This window comes from Filicampus tigris, chromosome 9 (genome assembly GCF_054856515.1).
Source record: "Filicampus tigris isolate MCC_2025a chromosome 9, RoL_Ftig_1.0, whole genome shotgun sequence".
Taxonomy (NCBI): domain Eukaryota; kingdom Metazoa; phylum Chordata; class Actinopteri; order Syngnathiformes; family Syngnathidae; genus Filicampus; species Filicampus tigris.
The window spans coordinates 22,318,229-22,332,539 of NC_141225.1; the positions used below are offsets into that span (position 1 = coordinate 22,318,229).

The 14,311-nt window shown below is 42.5% G+C and overlaps 1 protein-coding gene across 3 annotated transcripts in view; it reads right to left on the bottom strand.

Moving 5' to 3' along the window:
• The window catches only part of arhgap46a (Rho GTPase activating protein 46a), a 29,447-nt gene that overhangs the window by 11,100 nt on the left and 4,036 nt on the right, over window positions 1-14,311 (bottom strand). For all 3 annotated transcript variants that reach the window (XM_086041236.1, XM_086041235.1, XM_086041234.1), the window contains exon 2: window positions 6,011-6,493. In XM_086041236.1, the coding sequence (XP_085897362.1) occupies window positions 6,011-6,493 (483 nt within the window). The remainder of the gene's footprint in view (window positions 1-6,010; window positions 6,494-14,311) is intronic.

Below are 14,311 nucleotides of genomic sequence, written 5' to 3' on the forward strand. Positions count from 1 at the left end.
AAAAGAGTAAATTACAATAGTTAGTGTGTGTGTGTGTGTATTTATTACAAATTATTGGCAACAACAACAGTGTTGCTATTAGATCTTGGTAGGTTCGACATTCAAATTGGCCTGGGGCCAATACATCACCGTGTTGGGCAGGCGGACCAGCACAAACTTTAAGTCGCCGACAATTTCCGGCTGCCCAAAAGTGCATTTGCAATATCAGAAAGAAAAACTTTTGTCACCAAATACGCGCGTTAGACTCGTACCGACGTCAAGCAGCATAGGCAAACAAAACAACATAAACAATCTCTCAGTCAGCACTATGGTCAGCAAATTATAGTGGACATGCGTTTGAAAAGAAGCTGTTGTGCGTACAGAAACAAAAATGACAAAGGTAGCCGCTGGAACGCATTCTAATTACATTCTGTGATGAGATCAGTGAGTCGGTAAAACAGAGACTACGAAATTGCCACGCGGAATCCCTCTGTAACGGAAAACCTCAAAATATATATATAGATATATATTAGAGTGTGTGTGTGTTCTATCCAGTCATTATTAGCAAAAAGTTATACAAAAATAAAAAAAGACGTGTGTTTCTTGTGTCGTATTTTGAATACATTTTCAATGCAAATACACCATCTATAAATCGAGTTTGCTGGCAATCAATAAGAATTGTGTCTTTTCTCGGCCCAATTGTTGCGCAACCTTTGACGTTGATGAGAATATAAAACATTGCTGGATATCAGCCCGGAGTTTAGCCTGATGTTCATCAGTCTCACGCGGCGGCCAATAAAACACTCCAACGGCAACTTTGCTGGGCATATTTGATCACTATCATGAATCAAGAACAACTCGCGCATTTAATTAAGCAAATTTGGGGTCGGACAAATAACGTATGATTACAAAGCCTATAAAAAAACCCGAAATTATAAAGACTGTAATTGTGAGAAAATACGAGCGGCGGGTAATCGGAGACAAACGTGCGGGTGAGGGAGACCAGAGACACAAGAGGACGGTAAGGGCAGGCGTAAATGAGAAGGGGTGGGGATTAGCCGTGGGAGAGTGCAGCCAGGGAATGAGTGAGAAGGCTGGCATTCCATAGCGCTCTTTCAAGTGGACTCTGTGGCTGTGTGGGGAGTCTCACACAATGCATGGCTGTGCCATCGTCACGGAGACGCCTCTGCAAATGACAACGACGAGCGGGCCCGCAAGCTGGGGGAGGAAAGGACTGAAGCTGAACCTGAATCTTTTAACACTTTCAGAGTTGGTCAAAAATGCTGTTAAACACCAGCAACCTAAAAAAAAAAAAAAAAAAAAAAAAAGCCTCGACTTGGCACATATAAAAAAATATGGCCCGAGCTAAATAAAATGTTTGAATATATAAACACACAATTTTTTTTTTTTTTTTTTAAATCGCCAAGAGATGACAGCCACATCAGTTAGTGTCAATGACCTCCATTCAGAGTCTGACGTGAGCATGTGAGAGCATTGCGCAACGCAGAAGTATAGGATGAAATGAAGTTACCGCTAGTTTGAAAACCTGCATAGTGCAGCAAATCTACTTAACGGTCAGCAAACTTCGTTTAGTCTCAGCAGCTCTGGTGTCGTACGCCCACGCAGTCTCAGCTAGCTATGCCACTGCAGTGCTGTGATCAGGTCGTCTCAAACTATTTACAGTAGAAAACTTGGCTATTTACTTTTTTTAGTTTTTCATTTAACTTAAGACATGCTGACGGAAGCCCCCCTGAACCTTTTGTTGGAATTTTAAGTCAAAGCCATCTATTCACCGTATGTTTAAAATGAAAAGAAAATCTTCAACATGTTGATAATTTGCTTTAACAAACACGTGCAATGGCATTTCAAAGTTTTGAATTTTCATGCGAATATTTTCACTTTTACAGCAAATGAATATCAGCTCCAAATATCAGTTATCAGCCTTGACTATTAATAATCGGTATGGGTCCAGAAAAAAAACATATCCGTCCATCACTACTGCCGCCTGCCCACCAACACAATGAAGAGACATGTTATCGAGAACTAACCAATCCGAGGAAACCTGTTTTGCATATCTAATTAAGAACCGAGACATAATTGGCACATATTGAATATTTGTTAGAAGGCAAAATGTCCAAAATCAGTTATTTCTGGGTAACAAAAACAGCTACGAAAAAGGCCACCCTGCTCATTTCCAGCCCGAATAATCTTGCAAACACAATAAAAGGCTATAAAAGATTATAATAGTTTTGGTTTTTTTAACTGATCAAAGGGGAACATTAACGATCCAGTGTCTGGAAAAAAAGGGGGGCTATAATTAACATTGGCTAAAAAGAAAGAAAATTAATTTGTGAAGGCCAAGCTTCTGCTACACGACACCTCAGAACCGTGGCCAGCGGGATCAAGAAACTGGAAAACACAAAGCGTTTCGATGAGGACAATGTTGTAGTATCTAGGACCCTTTTAAAAAATACAATTATTTGAGGCTGCTTTTTCCTTCTTAAAAACATCTCCTGAGAACCACCTGTCACGCAACAGCTGAAGTGACACACCTCCGCTTGAGCCAAGATGTCTACCAGCTGTGCATGTCTTTGGCTCTGGCTGCCGGTGTGACGAGTGGCAAGCTGGGCCACGGGATCATATCGAAAAGTTAGCAGGAACCAAACCCCGGCAGACCCACCTCTGGTATTTGAAAGTGTATTTCCCATACGATGGATCCTATTACAGCACACTGTTCGACATTCAAAAATAGTTCCAGAAATTCTCAATAGCAGTTTAACCCAGAAATAGAAATGGCCGATTATAAAAAGAGTGGCAGCCACATTGCCTGGTGCTTTTTTAAAAAAAAATTTATCCCATAACGAACAACAGTATTTAAGATACATTGCCATGTATTTTTTTTTTTTTCCCCTCAAACTTTTAAGAACGAGCCGCAACAGAACCCACCCGATGAAGATGTAAAACAAGACCAAAGCTCTGACAGGACCAAAGGATGAGGTTAAACTGAACTTAGTCACAGGAGAGAGAAAAAAAAGCAAACGTCATTTGTTGTTATAGACGCGCTCACAACATAAAGTGGAAAAAGCAGCAAACGAGCCGAGCGCACCAGAAACTGCACGATAAAACAATCCCGTCAACAGGAAACTACCGCGCTTATATTCTTACAGTGTCGACAGATGAAAAGCCCCCGAGAGTCCCTCTGTATACAGTACATGTAGCCAAAACGTGACTCATTAAGAACTTATCAAACCTCTACCTAAACCTTGTTTCCTAAATGAGCCACTTGCTGATTACGGTACTACTTTGTGACTCATTGCCAGACAAGCCCAAGCACATGGAGAGTAGCTAGTTTTGTTTTGGCTGTTGACACCTTTTCGTTCTTACACATACTCCTTGTAAAAAACACTCTGACCTCAAGAGTGTGGTACCCGTATAAGAAATCAGGACGGAATCTAAGGTTAGAAACTCGTCATGGAGTAGAGTTAAATGTCCCGCGATTGCCTGATTTCTAAAGGGAGTCCAAACTACAAGTACATTTTTCACATGTTTCAGTCTTTAGCATACCACGTCTTCATGCTTAAGGAGAAAGCTTTTTATTAGTTGACCACAGATTTGAACCCGTAGGTTTTGATTGGGAGCCTTTGTTCTCCTTGGTGGTTCCATATACACCCATGACTTGCCCATAAGACAAAAGAATACCATGACCCACATGTGAACCACATGTGAACTGCCATGAGTCAGCTCGCGCAGCTCTCCTGAAGCTCAAAGGTACACAAGTAACCGCGTGTGACTGACATGTTTACCTGCGCTAATCGCAGCGCTTCGCTGAGGAGCTCCACAGGCTCAAAGGAACCTCAAAGTGCCCAAAGACATGTGATAAGACTTAGCCAATGAGTAACAGATCGTAGTCCCCTAGCATGCTACACTTAATAGGCGCGGAGAGGAAGCAGAAGGGAAAGACACCAAACGTTACTTAGAATAACACACTGGTGTGCGGTTTGGAAACATTTGAAACTGTCTTATCTATCATGAGCAGATGTTATTTTCCCCCCCAAAACAGAGGAAGCTGGTAGTGGAACATGTCTGATCTCCACAGAGAAATGCTTTGATTGTCAAAAGTTATAATCTCGACTGAGATCTCAGCAGTAAAGATTTGTAAAGCAAAAGAGAAATGTCATACTAAAGACATATATTGACAATAGAGCACAATATTCTACGGCTGCGCATGAGACAATTATGTGAATCCACAAACCACCGTGACAATTACAACTTGACGTCTATCTGATTTACATTCCCCCCCCTCACGCAGTCACCCATGTCGACGATCAGCTGTCGCATTTCACCATCTTGGCGATTTTTCGACATGAATCGCTTGCCTAGATAGGTTGACTGGTGAGCATATAAAGCGAAATATGAACACAGCTGACCGTCGGGTTAGTCGACAGAAAAGGTTCTGGGAAAGGCTGAGTCACCAGGGCTGAGTGGGACCCAGTGGGCAGTTTTAAGTCCCCACACACACTGCAAGACAAAGTTTGCCGTACGCTCCTCTCATACCCAAGCCATGACTAAGCAATTAGCTCATCCTCTATTTCTATGTAATCCTAAATGATAAGGCCACAGAGTCGAAGAGTGTGAAGAAGCCAAAGTCACCAAGGCACAGCCTTTGAAAATTTAGCAGGGTTACTTGTTTGTATGCGGCTGGAATGTAGCGGCTCGGCTTCTTATTAATCACAGGCAACACTCTCTCTCTCTCTCTCGCCTCTCATGTAACCGCACAGACGCTCATACTTAAGAGGCCTTACAGTCTTTGATGGCCTGGAGCCTAGATTTGTTTTAGGAAAATAAAATAGCAGCGGAGCAGAGCGGCTCGGGGTTGCCGGTCAGCACACAGAAGGACACTAAGATAGTCGCAGTGGCCGTTTGCCAGACGAAACACAAGTGGCATGCGCGGAATCTGAAGGGAGGAGATGGCGGTTTAGACGAGGCCACAACACGAAGCATATGATGGGATCTTTGAAAGACTTAAGTGTTTGGGGCCGTTCTGCGTCAGGGAACCGAGGCTAGAGGGGCGATTGTTGCGTTACGCAATGTGTACAACATACACTCTAAAAACAGTTGGGTTAAAAATAACAATTCTGGGTCAAAAATGGACCAATCCACAACGCGGTAGGGCTGCGCAATTCATCGAAATTCAATGACAATTACGATTATTACACTCCGCGGTTACAAAATTGGCATAATCGTAAAAAAAAAAAACGATTGTTAATATGCACTTATATGCGGCGCACTATGTTTGTTTACCCAAGGAAATCATACTTGAATTTATACATTTGCACCTTTTTTAAAATTTTCTAATACTTTTTATGAATTTTGTTTGGTCCAAAAGGAACTTGCATAATTATAGTGTTTCAAAGAAATGTGTCTTTTACGTTTAAACATTTTCTTTCTTTGTACCAAAAAATTAAGGAATGATTTCAATTATTACCAAAATAATCGTGATTAAGATTTTTTTCATAATCGAGCAGTCCTACTACTTGGGTCAATATGATCCAACGCTCTGAGTTGTTTTTGCAGAAAACAACCCAAAAATGGGCAGCTTTCTACAAATATTGGACTGTTTTGTACAAAACAACGCAAGAAAGTGGGTGAAATTGACCCAAAAAGAGAATCGGTCCATTTTTGACCCAAAATCTTGTCGCTTTTTAACCCAACTGATTTTAGAGTACAACTGAGCATTCTCAGCATTTGGTAGCCATTTGTCAAAACGTTGAATTTGGTCCAAAAGGCAGTCGAAAGGAACGCACGGAACATATGGAACTGCTAGATAAGTGACGGAAACACAGTTTGAGATTGACCCAGCTGGTCAAATGTCAAAATAATGCTTTGACTTCTCATTTGAGAAGCATTTGAAAGCAATTATGACGCACATTCTAGGATCACAATTTCCCCTGGTAACATGATGCACCAACGATAAACCACCAATTCCCAGTCCACTTACTCTACAGGCAACTGCAGCATTATCCGGGCTTACCTCTGTGGTTCTTTGTGTTCATTGCTGCATCCGTCTGCCTGCGATCGGACTTCCACTGCTGGGTCCAGCTCGGGGTTGGAAGCCACTTCAGCCGTCTCGGGATTGTCTCCATCTCCATCTTGCTCGGGCAGAGAGGTGCACAGGCTCTGGCTCCCCACACTGCTGATACTCCCAGTGGTCCCATGCGGATGCCTCTCCACGGACACTCCCGCCCGCTTGGCCTCGCTGCAGCGCTTCATGGCCTGAAGCTGGGAGAGGGGCACTATATCTGCTCCTTGTGGCCGGTGCCAGACTGTACGGCGCCCCGTAGAGTTGTAGTAGTAGAAGCGGCCGCTTTGGGGGTCAAAGAGCTCCCACCACTGGTTGCCATCTGCCTGGCGAACGGGAGCGCCGAGAGGAGGATCCCAGCCGCATTCGCCTGTGGTCAGGTTCACATACATGCGCTCACGGGAGCGTGGCTCCAGGATCTCCACCCAGTCAGAGCTGGAGGAAAACAACAACAATAAGTAAATGCGCTTTCAGGAAGACAAATTCTTCAAAAATACAAAAAATACCACAATTAGTGTGGATATAGATTTTTCTAAACCCAAGAGTGAGGCCTAAAGTTTTTTTTAAATGTCCATGTAGCATGGATGCCATATGAAAAAAAAAAGTGTAAGGTAGGGCTGTGCAATTAATCGAAAATCACTTACAATTACGATTATTACACAAAATTGGCATAATCGTAAAAAACGATCATTAATGTGTTACTATCCAACGCACTGTATTTGTTTACACAAGGAAATCATACGTTTGCACCATTTAAAAAAACAAAACAAATTTTACATTGGGTTTGATCTAAAAAGAACATACATTTGTCTATATTTTTTACATTTAAACATTTTCCACCCAAAAAAAATGATCGTGAATAATCGTGATTTCAATTATCATCAAAATAATCGCGATTAGTATTTTTTTTCCCCCCCCATAATGGAGCAGCCCTAGTGTAAGCTCTACCTGCATGCGTGAATACTTTGAATGATGTCGTTTATTTGTCAGGTACTGGGCAACGGTGCACTGATGGCGCTTGTTGTGTGTTTGTCCCGAATAAGGTGACAGGTGGACACACACCCAGTGAGCCACCGGGCATAGAGTCAGCAGGGCACAAAGACAAACAGACGCAGCCGAGTGCCACTAACACAAAAAGCACTGCGCTTAGCTACAATCACAGAGCGCCAACAGCCAACTCAGCAGAATAGATGTACACAACGAAAATGAGACAGTAGCGAGGCCCAAAAGTTGAAATACTGAAAATAGAGAAGGGGACAACACGGTTTCTAGAAAAGTACAAAAGGGCACAGATCAACCATGCACACATCACAAGTCAGACCATCAACTCCGTTTCAAGAACAACTTAATGAGCTCTGTCATGAGTATTGATGACACATGTCTAAAAGGTATTATCAACACTACTTTGTTTAAAACAAAAATAAAACACTAAAAGCCTTGTGTGAATGATTGGATTGGATGTAGGGCTGTCACTAAGAAATCCTTTTAGAATCGATTATCCCATCGATTATTCCATCCATTACGCGAGTAATCGCCCGCCCCTTTTATGCCTACTTTTTTCCTACAAATTTCCGTGTGGATGTTTTCTCTCCAGGCTCCCCCAGCTCCGCTTTGCCATAATTACATACTTATTTTTTTCCTTATTTTTTTTTAAAACTTTAAAGCGACCTCAAACCTTGGACATCTTGTTTCTCTCTGTATTCCTCACTGGCAGCCATGGGCCAAAGTTTGTCAATATGAAGAAGACAAGAGTACCGGCTCGCGAACTCGCCAAGTACGATCCGAAAACGTTCCAAGACCGCTCGCCTCTTTGTAAATTGGAACGGCTGTGTCGTTGTGGATCAGAGAGGCATATCATGTTTACTACTACCTTCCCCCGTCTGTCAAATTTGTTCTGCTTTGCTGAAGCCATGTCCACACCCTGTGCGCACGCCGGTCACAGAAATGGACACAGGAGGGTACGGCGCCACTCATCGCCGTTCGCATTTTTTTGGGACTGGAAAGCCTGGCGTTACTTTGCTGTACCTGGTAACCAAGTCAACAAATGACAATAATACATCATTTTCTGTTGCCAACTAACGCAAGACGACCATAGAGAGGACGTAGGAGTGTCCCTCACACTAGCCACCCATGTGTCTGTGTTCTCTCCACTGGGAGGCCATCTGGTCCAAACCCACACACCAAGAAAGCAGCCCTGACCTTACGCGAGTCAATGTGCACGGTGTTCTTACGCTGCCTTTTAACCCTGGAATTTGGGAAAACACAGTGTCCACAAATGTCTACATTTTGCAACTTTTTCCAAGCATTTTTCAAATTGGATATGGCAGCATGAAGTGAACTTTTAAAAAAAAAAAAAAAAAAAAAAAAAAGCATGACATCGGCTATCCTCTAATCCAAATAAAAAGTCTTCTAAATGTGGATTTAAAAAAAAATTATTCATTGAATTGCAATGCCGCTTTAATTAACGTGAGCGCAATCACGTCAAAATAGCCAAACAGCCGCAAATGACACCTTTTTTAGAAGTGCCATTAGTTCAAATGGTCTCGTGTGAACAGCCCGACTTGACTTGCCGCGCGACACTTGGACAGGAAGCGTCCTAAATAATGGGGCATTGAAAAGCATCGGCCAAACGGTCAATCCCACCCCCGCACATACTTCATCCTGCTCCTGCGTTTACATGCAGTCCACCTTCACGCGGCGCTCCCACGCGTGGTAAAAATCCATCTCTGTAGCCCAATAAGTCAAAGAGACCGTGTGCTCCATACTGCGTCTTCCGTTACGTCTTAAAATTCCTCGCTGCGATGACAGGGGGGAAACGGGCAGCGAATTCAACATCCATGACAGTGTCCCAAGCGCCCGGCAGGAAGCCGGGCTTTGAGGGTCAACGGCTGAGGCCGCGGCTGACTGTTTCCCTCGCACATGGTGTTGTGGTTGCATAAGGACTGTTTCCCTCTAGAAAAACAAACAGCGTTTTGAGCAGAGTGTGAACCTGCCGGGGCTTTGTTGACACGAGCAGATAAGCAGGAAGACAGTCCGGGTTCAGGTCCAGAAATTCCTGAAGCATCACTTTAGGGAGTACTCCACATGAGAGAACTCCATTCCATGGATTGTGTAAAACAATTGGACTGACGTGCTGCAGGATTTGCCTGTCGTTGCACAATGGCAAGTAAATATGCAATCAAAATGTAATTGCTCAGAACGAACAGTCTTGTACACAAAAAAAAAAGACTGAGCAGAGCAAAAACTCATTGTTATTCATTCATTTATTCTTGATGAGAGGCTTTAGTAATTTTCGGACTGAAAAGGCGCAAAAAGTACAGAGAGCAAAAGTCCAACGTAGCGCGTCAGCCTGCCTTATGCTGAAAATGTTCATAAATGGTTTGGAATGCGGTCGGCACCAGCTTAGCGAATCTCTGACAAATGTTTTCGCTTGATCTAAAATTAAAGTGATTGCACGCAGTTGTGAGTATTTGTCTGCTTCCGGCTACTTCTTAATCACCGTTGGTTGTATTGAAAATAAGACATTCATGTTATTATTGTATGCAACAAGTTTGACTCTTCTCCCCCCAAAAAAATAATAATAATAATTTACAGCTTGACTCAACTGAATGATTGAAAAACTTTTTCATAGCTATCCTAGGGCCATAACATAGTTCTTATCCACAGAATTTGAAATGTAAGAAATGCAGCCTCTGTCGGACTCGCCGCTTGTGGAGAACACTGGGACGTTGTCTTTCTGGGTCAAGGAGAAGCTTGTGCATACTCCAACTAAAAATATAGCTTGACAAATGCACAAAGACGTCTGCCTTGGGGTCCTGCAGGCATCAACACAAAAACAGCAACTAACACGTGGAGACAATCACATAAGCGGCCAGTCTTAACCACCTTGCGCCCCCTCCCCCCCCCACAAGTCGAATGGGCCAGCGTTCTCCTTGTAGAGGAGAAATAAATCTATCATCCAGAACTGATAGTCGGCTCCAAAAATAACTCGAAATGAGAGCATGTCCCCCCCCCCCCCCCCCCCCCCCAGTGGAAGGGAAACAACAGCATATAGTTCATGGAATCTGCCCCATTGTTCCACATCAATGCCAAAATGGCACTTGGCACTCGTCCCAGCAGCGGTAAACACAGAGGACGGGACAATACCGTCACTTGAAACAGGCCAACATGAAGCCTTGTGTCATTGTCCAGCACTGCAAGTTGCAGAATTCAAACTGAATGATGAACAAGAAAGAAAAGATTGTGTCAGCGGGGGGGGGGAAGTCAATCCAACATATTTTTTTCAAGAATACGTTCTATGCAAGTTGAAACAAGGCATTCTGATATATATTGCGTTGCTTGAGTAAGAGTTTTTAGCCATCGCGGGGGGCGGCCATTTTGTCGCTTCTGTCAACAGAAAATGACATCACAAATGCTCACAACGACCAATCACGGCTGACCGGTTTTCTGAATCCGAGCCGTGATTGGTCGTTACCTGAGCCCTGAGCAACTGTGATGTCATTTTCAGTCGACGGAAGTGACAAAATGGCCGCCCCCTGAAATAGCTAAAAACGGGTGGATTCCTATTTTGTGTATTTCACAAACACAATTTTAATCATCAACTAGTGGGCCTGCTGGGAACATATTCTTGAAAGAAATGTGTTTGGGTTGATTTCCCCCTTTAGAGGTTGTTTTATTTTGGTAGGTAGCTTTTTTCATTGTTTTGTTTTTCATCCCCATTTTGTTCGACTGCCACTGAGTTTCAAACGGTCAGTTGATTAAACTGTTGTACGTATCAAGCATTCAAAACAAACTAAAATTGCTTGAAAATTGGATTGTGGGCATTTCCAACCCAAATGGGTGTTGCAAATCTGATAAAAGGATATCAGATTTAAAAAAAAAGAAAAAAAAAAAACGTGGCATGGGATCTTTCATTTACCGCAACTACACTCTCTTGACCGTTTACGTTACTGAGTATCTGGATGATGATAACGTTGTCACTTTTGTGTATTCTTATGACAGATTTCTTATTTCCTACGTTAACTCCACAATGCTTCTTTTGGTCCCATTAGGAAGAAGAATGTTTCCACTTTGCCTGAACTTATGAAAAGCCATTGGCAGAGCTCAGCTTACTACACGGAGTTGTCCAAAAACTTGCCGAGGTGAGGCGAGAGAGAAAAACCAGCACACCGGTTAAACTCCAATTACTAGTTAGCTGTTCCGTACGGTGACCCTTGACCTTTGCAACAACACACTATTCTCGGACCGTCTCTTGTGGTTGAGTTCTCACACAGAGCTAGCCATTCACCGAAGAAACCTTAGCCGTCTGTTCTCCAAAGCACATCAACAGGTTCCAAAGTCCACCCTGCCTGCCTGGTATATTTACAAACCTGATTTTCCTCTTTAGTGGCACAAGACCATCCTTTCTCCTTAGAGATTGGATCTTAAAATAAATAACTTCAAATTAAAAAAAAAGTGTTTACCCTCACCAGGTTGCCAAATGAATCGGTATAGAAGCGGTGAAGGATCAAAGGTGATCTCACAGGGTAAGTTGGGACTTTTTCCCTTGTGTAAAAGTTGTTTGCCATCCTTGTACAAAGTCCAATAAATGGAAACGCTTGGCAGCTTGCTTATCTAAATATTGTACAATAAACTAATGAAGACAACTGGCAATTGTGCACCTGGCCTCAGGTCAGTAGCTTTGTTGAAAAGGCAAGGCTGAGCACGAGCTATTATTCACAAATAATTTGATGTGTCTTTTTACTAATGCCTGACTTTTTTTTTTTTTTTAAACAACACCTTATGCTTGGATATCATTACATCCCTAGTTAATTATAAATAACTGAACGAGCGGAAGATGCAATTAAATCAGCCATTTGTCTCAGTGACGGAATTGAAAGAATCTACATATTATTCCACCTTAAATTTTAACTTCCTACTCCTTTTTGGACTGACAGTACACAGAGTTTCGGGTTTGGAATATTTCTCCAGTTTCTTTATACTGCATGTTTGAAATGAAATAAACATCTTACAAACAACACTACCATTACGTAGCTTTTAAAGGGAAATTCATTTTTTTTCCTTTAGAGGAAGCGGCCATTCAACTAAATTTCCCTTTTTATGGAATGCTGGAAGGTGTACGTTTTTTTTTTTTTTTTTGGGGTGTACTAAAGGTCGAGCAAGGCCTGCTCTGCATTCAGTCATCCAGAACAGTCAAAGTCCGAGAGGGGAGGGTGCACATGCTTCAGATGACAGAAAAAAAGAACTGCACCTGTCAAACACAAATTCTTTGTCCCTTCTGTTTAGCACCTCCAATTCCTGCTATATCGCCAGGCTCAAAGGTCAGTTAAGCTCAGAACGCAGAGAAATTGTCCATGGGTGTGTTATATATAATTACAAGGTGACCCAAGGCAGGCCCTCAGAGTCTGTAATAAAGTAATAAGACTTTTGAGCGACGACATAATTCTTCCCAACAAGTCTGAAAAGTTCATGTTGATCTTTTCCATTATTTTCAAGCTACAGAAGCCACGCGCCAGCTACATGACACAAATACATTATGACGACAGCAAAAATAATCAATTGTGAAAAAACCATTAGGCCGCACTGCCACTATGAAATCAATTATGTCGCCAACATGTTTTTTCCTTAAAATCTCTTCGTTTATTAGTACGGGCATCGGCTACTTGTTTTGATTGTGTTGTTAGATAAGTGATCCCGATTTCACTTTTTGTTTCATTAAATATTGCCATACATTTTTTGTTGTGATCGGATGTGTTCAAATCCATACTAAAATGAGCATAGCAAATGTTAGCTGGGCATGAACTGACAGTTCGGAATCCATGTAACAATCCCCCATCTTTCCAGCACTCGGCAAGTTGTCGGTGTGCGATTCCACTTTTAGCGCACCGCCGCTGGGTTAGGGCTCGTCTTTCACAGCAAAACGTTGTCAGGCAGGACACCAGAGAGAACAAGGCTATTGAGAGCAGGTAGCGATCAGGAATTGTGGAAACCTTCATTTTTTTGTTTGTTTTTTGGGACAAGTGTATAGACTGGTAAGACACGTAAGGTTAGTCTTCCGTCCAACAATGTCTTCCTGACAGTTGCTGTAAAGTCACACAAAGTAATTCAGCACTCAGTCAGGACGAGTAACTTAACTGAAATACATTTTTCATACCATCTGGTATCAGCCGAGACCAGCATATGATTGGCAGGTCTGAGTCAGCCCACACGCCTAAAACTGTAACAACTTGAAGGTCTGGTTTTGGTTAAAGTGCAATATGCTCGGCCTTTACAAATGTGAGCATGTGGTCCATTTTTAAAAACGATTCATTTGCTAACGGCTCTCCTCTGGAGGGTGTGAACAATCCTCAACAAATACTAGTTTAGGGTATCTTACACAACAACAACGCGGGATTACTGCCGGGAATTTTTGATGCAACTTCATTTTCAGATTTTCGTATTAACTGTCGTGTTCAGTATGCATATTTCTTGCCTACTTACTTACCTTATTCGTAACAATTTTTTTCCCATGATTACAATTAGTTACAGACTCTTTTGGTAAAACTGGCTGAAAGATGTATAACTAGGAAAGGAACATTTTCTATTAAATTCAACTACGGTTATACAAGAGCACCTGCAGAATCCTTGCCGTGATCCGAATCACGGACGCGATAAAGCTGTCATTATTCCATCCATTCATTTTCTGTTCCATTCGTCCTCACCAGTTTCAACGGCAAGCTAGAGCCAATCCCAAATGACTTAGAGCAAGACCCGGGGTACAATCAAGACTGGTCGTCCATATATCACAAGTATCACGTTGACAAACAATCATTTCACACTCACAAGAGTCTTCAATTGACCTAGCAAGCATGCTTTTGTGGGAGGAGGCCACGAGTAACCGAAGACAATCATGGAATGAATATGCATAAGATCCAAGCAGGAATGCCCGAGCAAAGATTCAAACTCAGAACCTCTTGTCAAGTCAGGCAGGCAGATATGGCAAATGCGCCCCAAAGACAGTTTACAGACGTTATGTTTCAAGTTTGAAAAATGATCCTGCGTAAACAACCCCAAGCGTGACGCTTCTCTTCTTATCTAGGCCACCAACAGTTGAGTCTGTGGTTTTGTTTGGATTCAAAATGGTTACCGGGTTAAAAGAATGTCCTGTGACGGCTCACGGTCAATATGCATTACAAAGCCCATGAAACGCAGCCTATTCTCACTAAAGCCCGCGATGCTACACAACAATGCGGACTATTGTCAGATCAACAGGCA